Source organism: Struthio camelus, chromosome 9, assembly GCF_040807025.1.
Source record: "Struthio camelus isolate bStrCam1 chromosome 9, bStrCam1.hap1, whole genome shotgun sequence".
Lineage (NCBI taxonomy): Eukaryota > Metazoa > Chordata > Aves > Struthioniformes > Struthionidae > Struthio > Struthio camelus.
The window spans coordinates 15673611-15697141 of NC_090950.1; the positions used below are offsets into that span (position 1 = coordinate 15673611).

General features: G+C 34.5%; 1 protein-coding gene across 4 annotated transcripts in view; it reads left to right on the forward strand.

Annotated features, from left to right (window-relative positions):
- U2SURP (U2 snRNP associated SURP domain containing) overlaps positions 1–23531 on the forward strand; it is a 48494-nt gene that overhangs the window by 4771 nt on the left and 20192 nt on the right. For 2 of the 4 annotated variants that reach the window (XM_068954217.1, XM_068954219.1), the window contains exons 2-19: positions 3382–3429; positions 6366–6464; positions 7044–7158; positions 7556–7689; positions 8812–8853; positions 9621–9688; positions 10932–11026; positions 11162–11197; positions 11311–11393; positions 11889–12054; positions 13886–14097; positions 15049–15092; positions 18371–18475; positions 19446–19512; positions 19595–19758; positions 20886–21048; positions 21578–21657; positions 22630–22717. In XM_068954217.1, the coding sequence (XP_068810318.1) occupies positions 3382–3429; positions 6366–6464; positions 7044–7158; positions 7556–7689; positions 8812–8853; positions 9621–9688; positions 10932–11026; positions 11162–11197; positions 11311–11393; positions 11889–12054; positions 13886–14097; positions 15049–15092; positions 18371–18475; positions 19446–19512; positions 19595–19758; positions 20886–21048; positions 21578–21657; positions 22630–22717 (1809 nt within the window). The remainder of the gene's footprint in view (positions 1–3381; positions 3430–6365; positions 6465–7043; positions 7159–7555; positions 7690–8811; positions 8854–9620; positions 9689–10931; positions 11027–11161; positions 11198–11310; positions 11394–11888; positions 12055–13885; positions 14098–15048; positions 15093–18370; positions 18476–19445; positions 19513–19594; positions 19759–20885; positions 21049–21577; positions 21658–22629; positions 22718–23531) is intronic. The other 2 variants (XM_068954218.1, XM_068954220.1) reach the window with 1 other exon arrangement.

Genomic DNA, 23531 nt, shown 5'->3' on the forward strand with positions numbered 1-23531 from the left:
TGGCATGGCATGTAAGCAGCCTGCTCTTGCTACTTCAGTTATGCTGATGATACTCTTTAAGGGACCTGTGCAGTGAAAGAGATTGAGAAAGTGATGCAGCTGGAAGATAACCTGGTAAAAAAATGATAGGTTTCATGCAGAGTTGTGGGGGCAGTGAGACGGACATAAGAGGAGATTTGCAGACTGTGCTGGCAACGCTACTGAAAGATATACGCGTCACGTTTTTCTGTCAGTGTTTTGAACACAAAGCGAGTTATCCTCCTATCTCTGAAATCGTCAATCACAGAACAGCCTTTGAGTGTTTTTCTTTCAACAGCTAGTTCAGTTGAGTTAAACATGATTTAAAAAAAAAAAAAAAATCCTGTTCTGGGTTTCAACATAGGTAGGCAACATCCTTTTTAACGTTCACAGGGAAAAATATTTTAAAGACTTTGATACTGTTAGGTCAGCTCAGCTGATCTAACTCTTAAGGGAAAAAACCTCACCCCTTTCATCAAGGCAGTGCAAATGGATGCAAAGTGCAGCGCTATGAGAATGAAATTAGTTTTTTTTTTTTTTTTAATAGCTGCTATTCAGAAACTTGCAGATAGCCATGCATGATTTTGTCAAGAATGATCTGTTTTGTGCTTCATGGGTGCTATTGCTTGAAGGGTCAAAAGCAGTACCAAAGCTAAGAATCAAATTTATAGATGGGAGCAGAAGAGCTAAAAGTAGGAACTGCTAAAAGAGTGGAATAATGTGGCTCTCTGCAAAGCTGTTGGTGGGCACTGGAAAAAGTTGGTCTATAAATTTTCTGGAGTAAGCTGAAACTTCTTTTAGAAGAAGTTCTTAGAGTGCACCTTGGTAGAAGTTCTATTGCTTCGCTGATATTCAGGGGTGATTTATTTCACAGCACATTGGTCCCTGTTGGGAAGTTGGAGAATTCCACTGTACTTCAGCTCGGTAACTTGCGGACCTCTTTGGTCACTGGACTGCTGTTAGCCCTCAGAATTTCTTGTGTGCTGCCATAGATCTGTAATTGAAAGTCTAAGCTATTGTAAAACAGCATGAATTTGCTCTGTTGCAGAAACAGCTTTAGTGTCTGTTAAATTTTTCATGTTCTACCTTAGGATATCATCTACTGTGTCTAAAACAACATCATTGCATTTCACTTTGTAACTGTTTGTGACTGTGTGTGATGCCTCCTTTATTGCCCCCCCCCCCCCCCCCCCCCCCCCGTAGGTAGGGCCAGCACCCCTCCTTGCTGGAAGGTGTAGTTTTCCAAAGCTTCCATACAGGACATGGATACTGAGAATTGAGAAATGTTAATTTCATTCTGCTGTGGCCAGAAACCTGCAGACACTCCTCTCTCCCCAGCAAGGTTAGGTCTTCACTTCTGTTAGTAGGCTAAAGAAAACAACATTGTGTCAGCCCACCTGTGAGATTCACCTTTTTAACTGCATACCTACCAGTTCTTTTGTTTGTTTGCTTTTAGGTTTTGGCTGGAATTTTACCTGATGTTTCAGTTGCCTCAGGGTGGCAGTTGACAGCAGGCAGAGTGCAGTTTCCAAGCTCTGAAATTCTTTTGCTCGATGTCTTTCTTTTACCTGTGATGCCATGCTATACATCCATAAACTCCCAGGGGCAGGAAGGGCTTCCTTAAGCCACGTTTTTGCAGAGTCTAGAACTGCGGATAACTGATTCTTAATTTGAGTGCTATAGGCTTTCCTGAATCGCACAATGCATGCACCCCCAGAAAAAGTTTGTGGGAAGTAGTATTAGAGGAAAAAATACTTACGTTATTTGCTTCCACTGTCTTTTAATGAACTATTACTGCTGTTGGTGCACTTGAACTAAGCTTTTTGTTTACTCACAAGGCAAGTCTGTACATAGAAGTTATGTATAGTGTTGCAGGTAAGTGGATTTGGAAAGTCTTTGAGAGCAAGAGGCGTAATTGTTTTTCTTTGTCTGCCCTCAAAAAAAGAAATCTTAGGGGCTTTTTGCTGCTTCTTTATAAAGGTTGTATCCCTTTGGGTCTCTCTCTTTACTGCTGTGGACTTAGTGGCAGTCCTTGAAGTTCTGTCTACTATTTTTTCTGAACTGATTTGACTGTAAAAAATACAGGAACATACTTGTACAGAGTCAATGTCACTATCTTAACTGATGAAAATGCTTGATGGGAAATGATACTCATTTTTTGTAAATTATTTTGTAGAGTAGTATCTGGTGGTTGCCCGTTCTGGAATGATGGAGAGCAATGTTGTTATTTCTGATAGAGACTACAAATTCCTGGTTATAAGGAAAAATGCTAATGTTCTGCAACTAATAAATAGATTTCAGCTAATGAAAATGTATAGTAAAATTTTTGTATACCTTTATTTGGACTTAAATTCCAATTTAAATATGAACTGTTTATTTTATTGAACTGTATCTTAGTTGCAGACCTTATGTCAGTGAAGTTTCCTGGAATTTTGGCACTATGTAGTTTAACAATTTATTGTTCTGTCCTGTTTGTTGGAGTGTTCTCCATCACTTAAACTCATTACAAATATAATTTAAAAGAATCCTATTTAAGAAAAAGTGACTATGGAAACTTTGTATATGTGATGGTGTTCAGTGGCCAGTTGTTTTTAAAATAGGAGGTGTAAATTTAAATACTGTTTGCTGTTCTGTAAAGGGCTTGTACAGTATATATGTGGTATTACAGAACATTATATATGCACGTACAATATATGTAGTATATATGTGGTTTTAAACTTGTGATTGAGGAATTCTCTCTGCTTGTCTGAAAAGAGAGCAGAGTTAAAAGTTGTAAAGCAGTGAATTTTAGTTCTTAATTTCAGTGCAATGTATTGAAAGTGACGCTTTAACATTACACGTGTGTACATGAAACCTCTTTGCATTTTGTAAAATTTGGTTATAGTTTAATTTAAAGTGATAATGTTAATTAGTGCATATTCACAAGTAGGACTTCAATTAGGGTTCTTGAGGTTCAACGCACAACATACTGAGAGCTGTTTTGGAAATGGTTTTATAGTCAGGCAAATATAATAAAGCATTTTAATGACAACTTTTATAGATTCAGTTTAAAAAACTTACTTTTTCCCATTGTAATGGTGTTAATGGTGAGTTTATAAAATCCAACTGTGGGACTTTAGATGTTTTCAATGATAGCAAGAACATCTGTTGTTACTCCTTTGTTTATCTTATATTGAAATTCATGCTATGACATTGCTCACGTATATGTTTAAAATACATTACATATATCTTTGTTCTTGTGTTTTTGGATGTTGAAGTTGAAATGAAAGTCACATCCAAAGAAAAAAACAGAGTTTGTATATGTGTGTGTGTGTGGTTTTTTTTCCCCTCCTTTTCCTTACCTCCTCTTTGTTCTCTCTTCAGGTCAGAGCGCCAGATGCAGTACATACCACTGGATCTGCTGATACACATGTAAGTCCACAAGATTAAAAAACAAAATCCCAAACCCAGAACCTCAAAATAAACTTGTTATTCTCTAAAGAAAACTTATTTGCTGCAGTCAGCTTTTGGTGCGTAGGAAGCATAATCTGTAGATGTTTGTAATAAAGCATTCATTTTCACATTTAAAAACGTTCCTGGAAAAATTAAAAAAACTGCTAATGTATGTAGCTGTACTACATTAATAACAGATATTTAAAAAGGTAGAAGCTGTAAAGACTGTATACGTTTAACTCTTATATTAAGTACAGCTCAAAATATGAGCTGAGTAACTGTAAGAGTCAGTGTATATTAAAGTGTGCTTTGTGTACAGTTGGCTTCTCAAAAATGAGGTAGTATGGCCCTAATTTAAACCACAATTTTTCCTTCTAATAGAATATACTTAAATAATAAAGGTAAGAACATTTGGCTACTCTTCCACCCGACCTGCTCCCCCTGTAAAGATGCCTTCTCCTGGTCATGTGGTTGGTACATTGCTCAAAGGCTATTTCTGAACTCAAAAGAAAACAGGCAGCAAAAGCAAAAGAAATCATTAGTACCAGAACATCCTTTTGGATGATTTGAACATTCTTTGAGAATACTCTTCCATATTCAAACACTTCTATTTGATTTTTGTATATAAAAAAGCCCCTAAAATTGCCTTTAAAATCAGCATTATTCAAGTTATGGCAGCAGAAACTTTTCATAAAGTAGGTCCTTTTTCCTAATTTGTTTTACGTGGTACAATTTAGAAAATTACTCTCAAACCTGTTTTACATATGTTATGTTTCAGTAAATGTTGTCTGTGGATCTGAGATTTCAATGTTTTGTACCATTTTATGGTTAATGACATATTATGGTTAACAGGAGTTTACCTTCATAGTGACTTGCTTCCTTAGCAGGAAGTTTTCTATTTTCTTCCATCATCTGCCTTATTCTTTCCACTATGATTTTTTACTTTTTTTAAAGGAGGAAGGCCTTTAGGTATTCTGTCCTCTGTTGTTAATAATTTTGTGAAGCTACCGCAGGTTAATATTAACGTTCTAATTGGGTACTGGCATGTGAATTGCAGGAGTGAATTAATTTAATACTGTTAATTTTCTATTGCTCCAGCCATTGGAAGGTTTTTTTCCTGAGACCGTTTCTAAACTGAGATCTTAGTGCTAGAACCCTTATTATCTTACAGCTGCTTCCGTTGTTATGTCACTAGAACATGTACTCATGTGGCGGCATTGCAGGTGTCTTCTGTCGTTACTGTGAGAGATTATTTCCTGATGACAGGATAAGCTTTCGCTAGGAGAGTAGTATTTGTGTTTGTCGGTGTTGCTGTGCCCTAGCAGTGTGTCCATGTTTTGCCAAGGTTGTATCGTGCTTGTCATTCTGAAATATAAGTAGTCTTTCGAACAACATGAAAAGTGGATTTTACTAACTTTCAAAACATGTAGATGCATGAAAACCTGCTGATAAATCTATCGCAGGAGCTCATGTTGACAAGCTTAGCATCATAAACCAGATGAGTCCGCAGACAACGCTACTTTAGTTTGTAATTGAAAGTTTTCCTTTAAATTATAAATAGGAAACTTTTTTTCAGAGAAACATAAGCCATTTTGATCCTATGCTCATCTATAACTTGGCAAGTCCAGAGACCCCTTGCTGCTTTAATTTCACTTGAGAGCCCATGCTTGGAACAGATCTAAGAGGTGTTTGTGATACTAAACAAGGATTATAAACTGAAGGTATTTGAAACGTTTGTTTTTCACAGTGCTTTTGTGTATTAGGTGAGCAGAGTCTGTGTAGAAAACTGATACTACAAATAAAACCCTTTCCACAGAAAATTATTCCTCCAGAAACTCTTTTTGCCATTGGCGTCTGAAATTTTTTGATAATGCAATAAATTGTTCAGCTTACTTGTGTTGAAGTTTTATTAAGTCAGGCTTTTTTAAACTCTTTGCAAAAGCGGTAGTTTTGAGCATCATTGACAGCTGTGTAAGAACTTCAAAATATTATGAAGATGAAGGATAATAGCTCATATTCTGCTCTTTTGGGACTTTTTTCTTATAGTATTGATTCTTTATGAACTACTGTGTTAAACAGGAACTTCCAGAGAAGCGTCTCATCTTTTCTCTCCTTTCCTTCCCACTTTCCCTGTCTTCTGAATGTGGTCTTCATTCTGTTGTCTTTCTCAATGCTTCACTGTCTGATAGCTAGCCAAATTCCGTACTTCTCGGAAATGACTGTTGCATGGAGTCCTCCTTTGATGAGGGTTTCAAGAAGTGAGAAATGCAGATTAAATCATCTAAGGTAGAAGGAATTTACGAGTGAACTGTGGGTTTTTTGTTTATTTGACTAGTAGCTTAAAACCTCAGGAGTGTTATTTTCTTCCAGTGAAATTACTACTTTTAAACTCTAATGTACTCTTAATGTAATTAAATTTTGATCTTCAGTTACACCTGTTTGAGATGACACAAACAGTCTTCCAGCTAAAAGAGACAGAAAAGTCTTTAGAATTTTTCATTTTTTTCCTGAAAAGTTGCATGGATCAATATGTGATTACAGTGCAAAGCATATTTTTCTGTAAATTTATAAACTCTGTATGTTGCATAATGGTAAGATTTCCAGGCTTTTACGGCATGTTCTCCTCAGGTTTCAGCAGAGATCATCTTTGAATGGTATGTTGAAAGCTTTCTCATTAGGCTAATGGTAAATGGTTTTTTGAAAAAAAATTTTTTTTCTTATATTAGGTAATGGCTGATTCAGAGACAAGCATATATAGTCTTTTGTTCATTTTATTTTGTTTTCCAAATACTAAAATCACTTGGCAAATTAAGTCACTTCATGTAAAAGTTTCTGGTATAGACCAAAGTGAAAAATAACACTATTTTAATCATTTCTATAAGCAGTTTAATTTTTTTGTCTTACTCTTTTTGCAGCCTCTAATGGAAAGTAAACTTAAAGCATTCAGCATTGGCAAAATGAGTGCTGCCAAAAGGACTCTAAGCAAGAAGGAACAAGAGGAATTAAAAAAGAAGGTAACGGTATATAGCAGAATTTTTGTTTTACGTGTAGAGTTGAAACTAGCTTGCTGTTATAACCAGTTCAATTACCAGATTTCCTCATTTTTATTTAAATAATTGTAGTTTTCTAAGAACACAAGTGATTTGTATTTTAAATATTTAACTTCAGAATATCTTTTTTCTTGATGTGTGGCAGTAAGATAGAGAAAGGTTTGCTTATCTGCCTTCTACATAAGAAACGAGGTTCTCTGGCTTCCCAGAATACTGATTTACAATAATCCCTTGATTGTTGCATTGATCAAAATGAAGACAACCATCACCTTAGGCTGTTTTTACAGCCATGTAAACTAATGTAAAAGAACAGTCATATTTGACCATGCAGACTTAATTTTCTCAAAGTATTTCGTACTGTGTTCTTCCCACGTTCCTCTGAAATTTGGGTTCTTTTGTCTAAAATTGAAACTCATTTGATAAAGTTTGTTGTAGCATGAACTCTAGAATATAAATAGGAATGCCACATAGCTAATTTAAGAAGAGCTATCTAGTGGAGGTTGTTCTGTGATGATAGTAAATAGATTAACATTTGCTACGTAGGAGGATGAGAAGGCTGCTGCAGAAATTTATGAAGAATTCCTTGCTGCCTTTGAAGGAAGTGATGGTAATAAAGTGAAAACATTTGTAAGAGGAGGAATCGTTAATGCATCTAAAGGTAGAACTGATCTTCTTTTTTAGGGGTGGGGGCGGTAGATCTTTTGGCTTTTGAGTAAAGATGAAGAGTGGCTTTGGACTGTATTTTAAATAAACATCTTGCATTAGAAACAGTAAACGAAACTTGATGCTAAAATCTAATCTGTACTTTAACTCACTAGGTAGTTAGGGACGTGATTTGCCTTTTAAATTTAAGGGGAAAAAACTTTTTATAAAATGTCTGATCTTTGTTCTTTTTCTTCACACTACACTAAATTACAGAAAGATTGCATTATCTCATCTTCTTGATCTTTTGAAATAATATATTGTGTGAGTTGCATGAGCAGGACTTGGAACATTTTTCTTTCTAGTGACTGTATTGTGCAGTATTAGTTAATATAGTTTGTTTTTAATTTCAGAGGAACATGAAACAGATGAAAAGAGGGGTAAAATCTATAAGCCTTCATCACGATTTTCGGATCAAAAAAATCAACCAAACCAACCATCTAATGAGAAGCCTCCATCTCTCTTGATGATAGAAACCAAAAAACCTGTAAGTTTTCTCTTACTTGAATGTTAGCTCTCTATGCTTAAGAGATATTTTGAGGTGCTTTCAGACAGATTTGTATAATCTTGCAGAATAGTTTTATCTGCATTTATCATAGTAAAAGAAGGCAGAAATTTGGATTTTCTTAATCCTATAGAAAATACCAAGAAGATAAAATGCAGAAGTCTAGTAGAGAAACACATCATGCTGGATACAGAACTAATATTGGGCTCTGATTTGGGTGCTGTATATTTTTACTGTATTCCTTCTAGTTGAGACAGATTTATTATGAATGCATGTTTGGTGACCATTGCAAAGTAATATCTGCAATGCTGAGAATTTTTGATGTTTTAGAAGCAGTTCTTGCTGCTACCGTCTGTTTTTAGGTTTTTATAACTTTTTGGAAAATTTGACTTTTTCATTGATCCAAATTTTTCTTCTTTTTGAAGTGTTTTTTTTTTTGTAATGTCTGAGCAGTGCCCTTCATCTCTTTGAGTTGTAGAGCTTGCAGATTTTTTGAAGCTGAAAGCCTTGTTTCTATTTAATTTATTTTGACATCTGCATTTTTTTTTTTTGATATTTCAAAATGAAAATAACTGGAAGTGTTTTATTTTTGAACAATCTTAGTTTTGAAGTCAGGTGATAGTTACATATGACTTTGCTGTTACTCCTATGTATGTGTAGTGATGATCTTTAAGTAAATAATATCTTGGAAGTCTTTAAAAAGAGCTTACTACAGTCTTTAAACTTCTGTAGAGCATCTGTGATACTGCCTGCTAGGGTGGGGGAATGAGATGTGATGTGATAATTGTGGGTATTTCAATCTTAGCCTCTCTTCAACTTTAAGCAAAATTAAGAAATTTAGAACAGTGGGGTAATACTGGATGGCAGTTTTGATATTCCTTGTATGTAAAGCTCTACAGTTACAGAAGTTAATTACTTGTAGCATTTTTTGACCTATTGAGTTCTGTTCTGTTCTGTTCTATGCAAGTATTTGTACTGTAAAAATATTACTGCTTTTCAAAATTGTCATAAATATTTATCAAGTAATGCAATCAGTTTACTCACTTGCCCTGTCCAATGGTGCTTGAAGATAATGAGGTAAAAATGATTTTATTTATTTGGCAGACCCTCCCCAAAAACAAAAACAAACAAACAACTTTGCCTGGGGTGAGTAGGAAGTCCAGTTTTTCCAAAGCTGTAGTGTGTAACACAATAAATATTTTGTATGTCTGCCTTTTGGAAACGTTTTCATTTACATTTGGTTATATAAAGCAATGTTGTAGAAGATAAAGAGTTCGCATGAGTTAGTTAAGGAGTATATATTATAGTTAAAGAAAAGTATTACAATATCCGTATTCTTTGTTATTCAGGAATGTTTTTTCTGAGGATCTCTAACTATTTAGAGTAACTCTTTCTTCAGACTTGTATTTGTATCTGAAAGGAAGCAATGGAAGGGAATTCTTTTCACATAAAATGTTTGTGGATAAAATAATTGGAAAAATATATGTACATATATATATAGACAGATATACATATATATCAGTTTAATAGAGCATGAAGTTTTGCTAGGGGTGTAATCAACTTTTGTGATAAGTTTCTAAGTTGACCAGACTGACAAAATACTTTACAGATATTTAAATTTGTATGTTGCAGAGGGTGTGTTTGATCATACAGGCTTCACTGTAGTAATCACAAGTAACAAAGTTTAGTTTAAGTTATCCTTAATTTTGTATTGTCTAGCTTTGTGTTTGATAGCGCTCAGTCTTAATGTTTTCCAGTCTTTTTTTTTTTTTTTTTTCTGTAGTTTACTTGATTTGAAACCTGTGGGTAAAATATGCATGGAAATTACCTTAAACTTTGTTACATGAACATCATTTTTATGTTTTGTTTCATTCTGTGTGCTGAAATGTTGGCTGATGCATCTTTAATTTCAGCCTTTGAAGAAAGGAGAGAAGGAAAAGAAAAAGAGTAATTTGGAACTTTTTAAAGAAGAATTAAAGCAGTAAGTTTGATTAGTTGTTACTGTAAATAAAGACGACACCAGATCTTGTTACTTTGTTATAACTAGTAATATTTTAAATCTTCCTTGCTTTGTTTTTTGCCTTTTTTTTCCCCAAACGCTTTTGGAATTGTATGATTTCATTAGCAGCAGCAACGATAATCCTAAAAAGACGCGAACCTAGGCTGGTAGATGCTCTTTACAGGTCGGTGTGTTTTGCCAGGGTAGTCAGTTGCCATGTAATTAAAGTCTTCTGATGTTCCAGAATCAGGAGGAATAAAATGTTTTGTCATGGCTCTTAAGTCGTATCCAGAGGAACTGTGGTATGAGATGGAGGGTTTTTTTTTTTTTTTGATTACAGCAGAAATAAGACTTTTTTTTGAAATTGAAGGTGAGATGTACTTCAGCTTACATAATTTTAAAAATAAATTATGCTTCAAAAAACAGATTCTTTCACTTTTAAATGTATAATGCAACAAGGAAGGATGGTCACAGTCACTGAGAGTAACAGTGAGTGACATACATTTGCCCTGATGTTAGAGGTGGAAATTAAAAGGAATGTCTGTGCGTTTGAAAAGAATAAGTACTGCATTATAAATCCATTTATGACTCCTCTGAGTAATAGCTGCAATTTTTATTTTAAACTGTAAACGTCTTTTGCTCTCTGCTTATTAGTTGGTATAAATGAACTGAACTGGCAGCCGTATATTGCTGGTACGTAATATCTTTGTATCGGGATTTAAGACGATACTACAAAGAAGAAAATAGTAGTTATTTGTGTGATTACTATTCTCAGAAGTTATAAACTGAGATGGGGTCCTGTAAGTGCTGAGACTGATCGTATGGAGTGTCTATCGCTGCACTCAGCAATAGCCTACATAAATACGGCTAAGAAAAGGTAGGAGCAGAAACAGATGCTAAGGAGCTGTGTACATTTGGAAAAGTCATCTGAAAGGTCAGTGGACCTCTGTACCTTTTTTTTCAGAGCAGAGTTCTGACTTTTGATCTTGTAAACTGGCTCTTGAACCTAGCCCATTCTGTTTGAGGTAAAGCATCCTGGCAGTTTAGATGAGGAAGCACACATCTGGAATAGTTCTGGTGGTTAGATTCCAGTTGATTAAACAGAAATTCAGACATACTGGCAATTTGAGCCCAGTGTTTAACATTAAAAATGGTCATGTTTCTAAAGATAACTGAAAAGTTGTTTGCAAAACCTCAAAAGTTGTGTTCAACTCTTTTTTTGTAGAATACAAGAGGAGCGTGATGAAAGACATAAAACGAAAGGTAGATTGAGTCGGTTTGAGCCACCTCAGTCAGATTCAGATGGCCAGCGTCGTTCAAGTAAGTAGCTGTTGCTTTTTCTGTTTGTCTGCGACATGTGTAGACCAATTTTTTTGCACACACACATATATATATATTTTTTATATATATATATATATACACAAACATACACTATTTATTTATTTTTTTATTTAGTGGATGCTCCTTCAAGAAGAAACAGATCATCTGGTGGTAATATAGTTTCTTTTCTCATTCAACACAACGTTATCACTTAAGTGCATAGTAAAGGTTATGACCTGTGTGGTTTTTTTTGGTCTTCTATTTTTTCTTTTTCCCTATTGTAGTGCTGGATGATTATGCACCAGGGTCACATGATGTTGGAGATCCAAGCACAACAAATTTGTATCTTGGAAATATTAATCCTCAAGTAAGTTTGGAGCCAAGTATTAAGTGCAAACATTGGCATGTTTGGGTCCATTTACATTTTTTTCAGTAGCTATTTTTTCCCTAATTGATTTATTTTAAACCAGATGCATAAGTTTAAACCCGTACACTAGGTACAAATGGTGATGGCAGAGGCAGTACTCATTTGAGTAAATGCTCTGTACGTGGTGCTGCGAAAGTTAGTGTTAAAACTGTCAGTTACTAAAAGCAAAAATGCTCAGTGGAAATTATTTTTCTGTAGATATCTACCTGTGAGGGGGATCATATCTCGTAGAAAGTTAATTGGCATTAGGTTAGAATGTGGTGGTATTTTTTGTTTGTTTATTTAAGGCAGATTTTATGGGAGAGGTATTGATGAACAATGGTTGTTCCTGTTTATCAAGAAACTGAGAAAATCTCAACGTTTGGAGACGAATGTGAACAGGTATCTTAGGAATACCAGTAGCACAATGCTGATTTTTTACCTTTCTTCCTTTAGATGAATGAAGAGATGTTATGTCAAGAATTTGGACGCTTTGGACCGTTGGCGAGTGTTAAAATTATGTGGCCAAGAACTGATGAAGAAAGAGCAAGAGAAAGAAATTGTGGCTTTGTTGCCTTTATGAACAGGAGGGATGCTGAAAGAGCATTAAAGAATTTAAATGGTGAACAGATTTTTTCAGTTCTGCTTTGTGGTTACCTTTTGTAGGAAGGTTGCGCAGTAACTGTCGGCCTACCTTGAAGTTGTTTTAGTTGACCAGTAATGGATACGTTGTAACTGTTTTCCAGACCTGGAAAAAAAATTGGAAACTTGTCACGTTTTTGTTTTCACCTGCCAGTATATTTGAACTGCGCTCCACCCCCAACAACAAACAATTCAATATTCTCCCGGCCCTACTGTAACACCTTTTTATCTCCAGTGAATATAGCGTGGTGATGCGTTTCAGTCTGCGTTAGAGAAGACCTGACCAGCTGCAGAACACATTTGTAATGTTTATCCATATTTACCATAGTGACTGAAGGTTGGGACTTGAAGTTGGAAGTGACAGTTTTCACTGTCTTTTGGAGGAGTTTTTGAGTAATGAAAAGGCCATGCCCCAAAAATGGCTATGTAAAATTTTAAAGTACGAGTCAATTATTATTTAACTGTGAATAATCCTGCAGATTTTTCTTTCCCAACAAGCTTAGTTAAATATTGATTCTGTAGTTTGGATATAAAGAACAAGTCATCTGTTTTTAGTCTGTTCCCTGTTTTGATACAATATTCGCTTATCTTCTTTTATACTTGCATATATTTTTTTGGCCTTTCTTAAAGGAAAAAAGAATTTGAGTTCCATACTCACTTCAGAATTATCTTGCAGATAAATGTGCTATTTGGAATTGTTGGAATTGGCAGCAGAGGGATTTTAGACTTAAATAGTAGATATAACACCAGCAGTGATTTTAGTTTGTGCTGACGATTTTACTGATACAGAGCTGAATGTCATCAATCTGTAGTGTGCGTCAGGCTGGGAAAGTTGGTGGCTTTTGTTGTGGGTAAAGATGTAAAATTTCTGACAGTTTTGCAGGTGTTGGGGGGTAAGATTTTATTATTTCTCCTCTGAAAACAGACTCATTTAAGAAGAATATGCATTTCTTGTAGTTATTTACCAGCAATAAACTTTCTATTTTGTGAATATATTTAAGTAGTGCATAAGAAATAATTCTCAGGTGTTGGTGATACATACATTCTTTTGAATAATAGCTAAGTTCTTAATACTGGAGAGGTGAACTGTGCTGCACCAAATGTATTTTTTTGTGTAGTCTATCTTGTCTACCTTTTCTTTGAAAAAAACATTCAAGATTAAAAGTATATTAAGTATTGAGGACAATTATGCCCTTGCAGTTTAGAAGAACATGAAAATAAAAAGTCTGGATTCTTGACAAAAAGGACTGAAAATGAAAGGACGTGCTTGTCCATTTGCTGTATGCTTTACTCAACATGGTACTTTTTTAGGATCAATAGCAGGTAGGATTACAACATATAGGAATTCTAATTGGTTTTTATTTTCGGTTTTGAGTAACATCATTTGAAATTTATTGTTAGGAAAAACATTTTGAAGGATTGAAGGGCTGAAGTCATATCATTTAAAAATTACTTTGTTCACTCTGGTATGCCACGTATCAAAGGATGTTTTTTGTTTCCCCCTTCTTCCAATTTTTCCCCCAAATGCAAGTGCGTGGTGGCTTTGTGTAATGTGTCTCCTGAACAGGTAGATTGGGAAGGAACAATCAAAAATATTTCATGTAATTGGCTTTCATTTGCATACAATATCATTTGGTAGATGTGATACATTAATGAACAGTATAAGCAGAAAGTAGTAAACCATACGAGACAAACCTAAGCACTGCACATGCACAGAGAAATAGACAGGTGCAGAACCAATTTATAACATAATTCTTTCTTTCTTTTTTTCTTTTTTTCTTTCTTTTTTTTTTTAACTTTCACTTTTTCAGGCAAGATGATTATGTCCTTTGAAATGAAGCTAGGCTGGGGCAAAGCTGTACCTATACCACCACATCCAATATACATTCCGCCTTCCATGATGGAGCATACGCTTCCACCACCTCCATCGGGACTGCCTTTTAATGCCCAGCCTAGGGAGAGATTGAAGAATCCTAACGCTCCAATGTTACCCCCACCAAAAAACAAGGAAGATTTTGAGAAGGTAACTTAAAAAAGCACCCTGGGCCATATCTCATGTTAGATGCTACATCTATGGCAATATTTCAGTGGCTTCCTAAATTTGCATTGTTCAGGCTGACTTTGGCAGCCCTTAGTGTCCAAACTCACTGGCTCCCTGCTATAGCTCAAGGGAACCTAATTCCTGAAACATTGTCTCATGTCTGTGTTAGGCCACAGTATTGGATCTTGACTTATTTTTAGTGATGCTTTAAATTTGGCTATCATTTTCCCCCTCCAGGCTCCCTGGATTTTTTTCTCCTACGTCCCCCCCTTTTCTTGGCTGCCAAATTGCAGTATCTAAATTGTTTTCTTTAGAGAAAATACTACATTTTAATTTGGTTACTTTATTTTTACACTAGATGAGTTGGTGTATTTTGTATAGAAGGTAATTAGTCCAGACGTTGTGTCAGTGTTTTAGGCTACTGATGGAGTCAATTTTCAGACTTCTTTTTTTTTTAGAATGTTAGCTGAGGGAGTAAAAGTGAAGGGTAAGTATCTTGTAATCCCAAACCAATTTTATTTACATTTGTAAGAATTTGTTGATTCTTTGAATGACACTTAAATGTTAGGGTTGGCTTTTTTAAGATTTGGGAATACAGTAATAGCAAAGTGGTCCAAGTCAAATAGTTTAGAATCGTTTCATAAATTTAAAAACTCCTTTCTTAATTATATTCAGTGTAGTACCTATTCAATGCATCAATGTACATTCTGACAGGAATGTTCTGATACTTTGCAATTAGTGAACCTTTATGGTTCACTGACACAGCCATTTGCATTTAATGTAATTGCTTAGTTATAACTTCACAGCAGTGATTGCCTGCAAAACTTGTGATAGATGTGTAGTATTTTCATTGCATATGTATATTTTTGCTTGTTACTTGTTAACAATACTCACATATTCTATGTTTATTATCTGATGTGACTTCATATACAGACTCTGTCGCAAGCCATAGTCAAAGTGGTTATCCCAACAGAAAGGTACATGTTTTTCTTTATTATTACTGATCTAAATATAGAAAATTTCCCCTTCGGATTTTTAAAGAAAAATTGTGATGTTGAGGAAAAGGTAATGGCTTGACTGAGCAATGGTTCTTTCATAATACTTAAAACAGAAGTGTATGTGTTTTACAGTTGTATTATACTTATCTCAGTAACTTTTATGTTCAGCGAGGAATAGATTTAAGTAATTCACTTTTGCATTGTATTTGAACGCCAGAAATAGTTGCAGAGTAATTTTATCAGTGAAAACCAGTGAGAAGTAGCTTAATGATGCTTTATAGGTCTTGACATAAATATACGAGTACTTTATAGCTAGAACATTGCTGTATCAAGTGTGGTGCTTTTTTTTTTTTTTTTTTTTCTTTTTTGAATTGTATAATTTGCAGCTAATCCAGTTGATGCTAGTAGAAATTAAAGCTGATTTTTATTATTATTTTTTAATGTGCAACAGTCAGTAGCTTTGATCACTGGAAAAGGTAGTTCTTTAGTGCAAGGATATTTTTCCATTATGGTCCCTATCAGTGCCTCTACCTTCACGCTTGTCTAGGTACACTCTTGCTCAGTTAAGCTAAAACCTTTTCCCAAACATAGGAACACAACACTGTTTTAAAAGTAAATGAACACAAAAGATTACCAAATTCTCTTTGACATTGGCCTTGGTGAGCAACACCAGCTGAACTGTCTGCGGCAGCGGGGGACCAGGAAAACATCATGGGATGGATTGGGAAAGTATACAGTTTTTGACCAGACATTGGTACGATCGGCTCCAATAAATATGGTTTTATTATAACTGAAAAACTTTTTTTTTGTTGGCCAACTTAAGCTAAATGACGTTTTTAAATAATGCACTTAAAACTATCATCTTTTTTTACTACACTGTTTTAATTGTCACAAAGTAGTCCCTTTTTTATGTGGGGGGGGAGAAAACATTTGTAAAGCTAGTTAAAGTAGTATATTAACATATTTGTTTAAGATGCTCGAATGCGTCAGTAACTTTGATAGAATTTCAGGACAGCACACTTCTTGTTGCGTAGTGATATCGAATAGTTAGTAACCAGCATGAGTCTTTAATAGTATTGGAAAAATGTATTGAATAATAGAACAAGTATTTGTAAAACTGTACAGTTACAGTGTAAATAACTTTCAGAGAGGAACATGCTTCCATTTTATTTACAGTAGCATTCTGAAAGGTCATATGGTAAGAAGAACTCAATTGAATTGTATTTGAAGATGCCTTGAATTCTTTTTTTAGCTTCCTAATGACTTTCAAAGATGCTAATTACTAGTTTTAGCATATTGCAGTGTATTGCATCATGCAAAAACTTGTGACTGACTTCAGTGTCACATTTAATTGTACTCATTTATATTTGAAATTTTCAATGTAATTTTTTACCATTTCTTATTTTTTAGCACTTACAAAACAGAGAACGTTGAGTGCTCGCAATCACGATTTTTCAGAGAAATTCTCTTTCAAATGATAATGTCTTATATACCAGAATGCAAGTAGCAGCCTCTTTCAAATACAGGGTTTACTGAACCTTTTTTTTATATATCAGAGGTATTTCCAAAAGAGATGTTCTTCAACCGTAAGCTGCTCTTTTGCAACTCATTGTACTTGATGGAAGAACAATCGGATGAAATCCGATGGCATGGTTCTGCAGGAAGATAAGCCAAAATAATCACATTGAACCAGTCTTAAAATCTGTGAATGTTTCAAGTTCAGAGACTTGAAAGCTTACTGTAATTTTTTTTCCTATGGACATTTTCAAATACAGTTCATATAATAAAAAAAGTCTTACTCTTTAGACTTTCAGAACACTACTTTAAATAAAGTGGCTGCTGAATTATTGAGAGTATGTCCTCTTTACAATGTTTCTTCGACTGTAGAAAGCAAAAAGACAGAAAAATTGAGGTGTAGGAAGCTGTTGCTCTTTTGTGTGACATTTGAAGGAAGTGCAATTTTAATGCGAGTTAGTATAAAACATAGAGTATTTGCCAAGTTTGCAGATGATAGAGGTAGGCTTTTCATTACTGTATTTTTAAGCTGTAAAAATTTTTTTGATCTAGTGCTTTATATCTGGCAGAACTTTGAATATTCACAGTGGTAGGAAACAATCACCGAATGAGCTTTGTTGCTTAGTAATAGACAATTCTGCAGCTTTTCAATATACAAATTTTTGAACTTTTATAATTTAAAATTGATTAGAAAGAAATTTGATATGATACATTTAAAGAACCACAATCCTTTTGTTACATCTAGAATATTCATTCAATTAAAAAAATGTAAAAATCTGCACTTTTTTGTTTGCATCACATTCAAAGGACACATGCTGTGAAGCTTTTGATATATGTAGGATAGTGTGTATTTGAAAATTTAGGATCCTTTTTCCAAAATAAATACAAAAGGTTGGAAACTGAAAATCACAATTATTTATAAAGCTTATATGGCTATCTCCTTTTAGTATACTTTAAAGTGGATCTGTATTTTCAAATGCTGTTTGAAAATTTACACTTACATGTGCTTCTCACGTGTCTCAGGATGTTGTGCTGAATGAAATGAATGCAAATTTTTATTTTTTTTTAATTTTGATTTTGTTCAGTTGTGTGAATGAGGGAGGAAACATTGAATGGTATGACCTGGAATGATGGACAATTTTGTTCTATTGGCACACACTTAAGTCTTGACCAAAAGGACCTCATTTTAAGATAATCACTGCCGTATTTGGCATCAGGAAGGCTATTTGCTTTTCCTTTTGTATCTGAATAACTTGAAAGCTGAATGGAGTTTCTATTAAATATTTGAAATGATTTGTGTTTAATTTTGAGCATAATATTTAGCCACGTGTACATCTGTAGAACTTTGGTTAACGCTTTGCTGTTAGTTCTAGATAATTTAGATGAGGGCTTACTTTTCTGTTAGTTAATTGTACTTTGGTGTTCAGTTGCCCATGTTTTTAATGTAAGGACTGTTAAGCTTTTACTAAGCAAGAGCTGGTGTAGGCTAAGCTGTGGAAATTCAGGAATAAGGTCTCCTCTCAAATACTCACTCCACCACTCTTAGGCATGTTCTCATTTTAGAATGCCCGTGTCTATGATGCAAGGCAATAATATTGCTCCATGCTACCTTATCTTCTATACTGTTTTCTTAACAACGCAGCAAAGTAATCTCCTGCACAGTTGTAGTATCTTAGGTGGAGTGTAGTTTTACATAGCGTTAGGTCTGAATCAATTTTTCTTTAACTGTGTTGTTGTTGTAGGAATTTGCTCGCATTGATACATCGAATGATAGAGTTTGTGGTACGGGAAGGGCCTATGTTTGAAGCCATGATCATGAATCGAGAAATCAACAATCCAATGTTCAGGTGCTTATTATATTGCTTCAGGTTAAATAGCATTAACTGTTTTAGCTGTTGTTAATAATTTGCTTTTGTTAAAGGACCTATTTTTACTAGGTCTGTGTTTGAATGCAAATTCAAATTTTACAGATTGTATATTTAAAAAAAGGGGGAAACACCAATACTTTCCAATTATTAATACTAACACATATGCTTTTTTCAGGTGATGTTTATCTCCTATTTGTTTGAGGGATTCAAAGTCATCCATGGAAGCAGTAGCACACATTTTTTTAAAAAAAAAAAAAAAAAAAAAGGCAATATTCAATCCAGTCTTCCTGGAGCCTTTTATCAGTGCAAGAAAAAAGATCAATTTCAATATTTCTTGTGAAAGGCAGTCTCTGAAAAACTTTATTTCAAAGTAGTATTGAAAGACCTTATGCAAATGTTTTATTTGCAGTAAGGTTGAAGTATTTCATTTTAACTTTTTATACAAATTGAAAAAATGTACAGGTCAGAACAAAACACTTGATCTTTAAAAATGTTTTTATTTCTGATCTTGTTTTTTTTAATCAGTGTTCTGGCAAACAGTTTGTTGTTAGAAAACATGAATTCATTTAGTATACAATCTGAGTAACCCAACTGTATACTTACGAGTTCCTCCACGTTTTGTGTTGAGGTTGCTCCAATAGTAGCTCTTCACACCCATTTTCCCATTTTACCGCAGGGCTGCTCTCTCATTTCTGGAGAGAGAGGCCATGCCTTTGTGTAACTCTGCGTTTCACTATGCAGATTATGAGGAAAGGTTTTTGCTGGTTCTGTACAACTGTGCTGCAGGTGTACATGGTTCTGGATGTTTTGATTTCTCTCAGTAACTATGCTGAGATTGTGGACAGGGGTTGGATATTGATTCCTTTTGTTTGATTACTTCCTTTGAAATTGCAGTTCAGGTAAATACTTTGTAACACGTTTTATGTCTTCTCTTTGCTCTCTGATTTAGGTTTTTATTTGAAAACCAGACTCCAGCCCATGTATATTATAGATGGAAGCTTTACTCAATTCTTCAGGCAAGTAGAATTTTAGTGACGGTTCATACCTTTAAACGCAATAAAAGAACCCCAAAAATACAAATACATTTGTTCTTTCTAGGGAGATGCTCCAACCAAGTGGAGGACAGAAGATTTTCGTATGTTCAAAAATGGATCGTTTTGGAGGCCACCGCCATTAAATCCGTACCTACATGGGATGTCAGAAGAGCAAGAAACTGAAGCGTTTGTAGAGGAACCTAACAAGAAGGGTGCACTTAAGGAAGAGTATGAACTTCCATCAATTTCTAGTGCTGTCTTAGTTGTTAACTACTAATCGTCTTTTTTTTCCCTCTATTATGTGTTTTTGTAGATGTGTCATCCCTAAAATGTTACAATGATTGTCATAATATTAATTAGAAACTGTTTTAACCTCAGGGTCTGTATTATCTTATTGGGTTTTGGCTGATACTCGTGGCTAAAAATCCTTCTGAATTTTCTTAGACTCGCCATCGTTGAACAGTGAGAACTTGCAGTCTGGTTGGTATTAACCCTTTATTTGAATGGGATTGGATGAGAATTTTCCCCATTTTCTGTTCCTGTCTGTTGGTGGGGAAATAACGCCTACCTCAACAGTATTATAATCTAATGAATCAAATTGTAGTCTTAAATTTAGTGATGCCATTCATCAGAAATTAAAATGAGGGACAGCTGTTGATGAGCAGGAAGAGACAGAGTATTAAAGTTCTTGTATGTGTGGTAGTGATGGCTATGGTAGCAAAAATTTGTGTGTTTTTTTTCCCAATTATCATTTTGCTATCATTGTTCCTATTTTGTTTTTAGCCTCTGAGTTTTTTTCGTTTTTTATTCTTTTTATTTTAATTATGATAGCAGTCATGGTTCTGGAAGGTTTAACATGTAATTTATTCCCCATATCTTTTTTGAAGGGGTCAAAAAGATGCTCTCTGAGAGCTTTCTTTGTACATGGAGTAGGAAAACAGGAAATAATTGTTTCCTACTGACTTTCTTAGTCTAACGTTTCTTATTCCACAGCACAAATGACTAATATGCTTCAGATTCTTCCATTTTGATTTCAGCTTAAACTAAACCATAGGCGATATTTATTTTATGTTTAGAGGTACTGCGTTAGCTATTTTTTGGTTGCTTCTTTTTTCTTGATTTATATACATCCGTGAGCCTTGAGTAGGAATTTATGCACGCTCTTTATTTGTGTAGCTGGCATGTGCTTATACATGCACATACTCGTGAGTCATTGAAAAAACTTAGGCAACAGTTTATAAAAATATTTAAAGTTGTTTGTGTCCTAAATATGCAAAACTCCAAACTCTTTTAAATCGAAAATCCTCAAGTACTTTTAATTTTTTATTGAAAGTATTAAATTCCTAATATTTCAGACAGAGAGACAAATTGGAGGAAATTCTGCGTGGATTAACACCTCGTAAGAATGATATTGGTGATGCAATGGTTTTCTGTCTAAATAACGCGGAAGCTGCTGAAGAAATTGTAGACTGCATTACAGAGTCGTTGTCCATACTGAAGACACCGCTTCCTAAGAAGGTATGGAGAATTTATATGGCCACAGCTATTGTGCTTTTGAGGGAGAGCTTGCTTTACAGCGTGTGCGTGTAATTTACAAGCGTTATATCAGGCAGTGTTGAAGTTTTGTATTAAAACCAGAGCTTGAATTTAAGTATGTGTTTTTCTGTGAGGTTTTATGATAAATATTTATTCTTGCTGGGCCTTCTTGTAGCTAATGTTCTGTTGTTTTCAAATTCAGATGAAAGCAGAATAGGCTGTTCAAACATAAGAAATAAAAATTGGAAGGCCCCACTGTCTTTGGTAACGCTATGTGAAGGATGTATTCCATGTTACAGATGTAGAGATTCTTGCATGATGGGATGCTAATTGCCCACTGATATCTTTATTAACAATACGGCTGTGTTACGCGTGCATAGTTGTAACTTGTAATTCTAGATAGCTTAAGCGAGCCTGTATCACTTCAGGAAAATGCTTATATTTTCAGGATAATTTATTTCAGGATAATTTAAACTTCAGGTTATATTAATTTGAACGTTGTTTATTGTAGATTGCAAGACTGTATCTGGTGTCAGATGTGTTATACAACTCCTCAGCTAAAGTTGCCAATGCTTCATACTATAGAAAATTGTAAGTACAGTATTTTAGGTGCTTGGTTACAAAAGAGTATCCTTATATTCAATTTCCTATATCTCTTTGGATAAATGTGGTGGTAGAGAAATGATTAAATGTGTCTCAGTGATACTGACCAGGTATGACACTGATGATATGTATGTCTTTTTTTGCATGAAAATGTATATGATGTAGCACATTAGTGTATAGATCAATGCATAGGATGCTTTGTAATACAAAAAAGTATATATGCCCTGTGCAAGTGACCACTTGCATGGAACCTCATGGAGACGAGAATAACCCGTGTGCATCTGTTTACAGAAAGAGAGGCTGTAGATGATGTTGTAGTTATGGTACAGCAAATAATCCGTTAAACAAGAAAGTTTTCAAAATTGAATTTTTTGTTAAGAAGTTGTGTTTTTTTTTTTTCATCCAGTTTATGATGATATTATGGTAACGTGAAATTATGGTGACACGATGGGGAATATTCAGCATGTTGTAAAACTAGAGATTTCAGATCATGTTTCTTGTTGCAGCATGTTTTCATTGTGCCAATTTATTTGTTGCACATTGTGAGAGAAGCTCAAGAGAAGCAACGAAGCTGTTACTCACTGTGCTTTCATTGAGGGCCTCACTGAGTAATTTAAAATGGAAACATAACTAAGAATTTTTTTAAAAACAAACTGATTTTTGAGAGAATACTTTGGTTGTATATAAGGCTGTAAAACTTTTATCCTCCTCCAATCTTTTCAGGCTGTATAAAGAGACTGCAGCAGATGTGAATATCTCCCTTCACAGTTCTGTTGTTGTCAAAGGTGATTTACCATATAGTAATTATATTTGCTTTATAGTTCAGTTCATGACTACTATAGGGATCAGAGCCTAGTCCTTTTGACTCCTGTGTTCCAGGTACTTTTTATGAATTATATATGTCCGGAAAATACTTACATTACAAAGTTTAACCAAAGAAATGTATATGTTTAATTCTAGTTTTGAAACAAAATTATGTCAGATATTCTCTGATCTCAATGCTACTTACCGTACAATACAAGGCCATTTACAGTCTGAAAATTTCAAGGTATGTATTTCATTGTTCTTTACCTGACATTGAAGTCAAATAAATAGATGATCCTGCACAAGAGATTGCATTTTATCATGGGCGGTTTAAACCTCAAGCTTTCTAATTCAAATCTTTTTCTATTATTATTATTTTTTTCTCTCACAAAGATAGCTTTTAATTTAACCGTCGTATTTTAAAATTGTGGAAGGAAAAGCAACTTTTATTTTTAAAACTTTTTGCCTAAGGGAGAAGTATAAATGAAGTGTTAGGAAGAAAATTACTATGTAACAGATGAAATGCATGAGTAGGTGTATAGTTGTGGAGCTGGGAGGTTATCTAATAATTGACTTGTACTAAAAAAACCCTTTTTAGCTTTTTAATTATTTTGGACCACTTAGGTCTCAGTTTTAAGGTTAAATTTGGGCTTCTCGGTGGGGGAAGAAGCTGACGGACATAGCAATACAAAGTTACGCTTTAGTCCTTTTGGTGACAATTAGACTTTATTTTTTTGAAGTCCAGGAAGCAGCCTATCCATGGCTGATTGAGAGTGATTTTTCCAGATATTTGGTATTCTGCTTCTTGCTGTTCTCATATAAGTACTCAGTCCTGCTCTTCCTGCTCTTGTTTTTAAAGATGCCTCTGCAACACTCTCCCTCTCTCTCTCTCTCACTCTCTCTCACACTCACTCTTTCTTTCTTTCTTTCTTTCTTTCTTTTTTTTTTTAAATCAGAAGGTTAAATGTGAAGTTTCCAGTACAATTAGCCTTTCTGTATTAGATGTTTTTACTTTCTCTGGTTCCTCTACCTTCTCTCTTCCAGTTGTCCTAAATCAA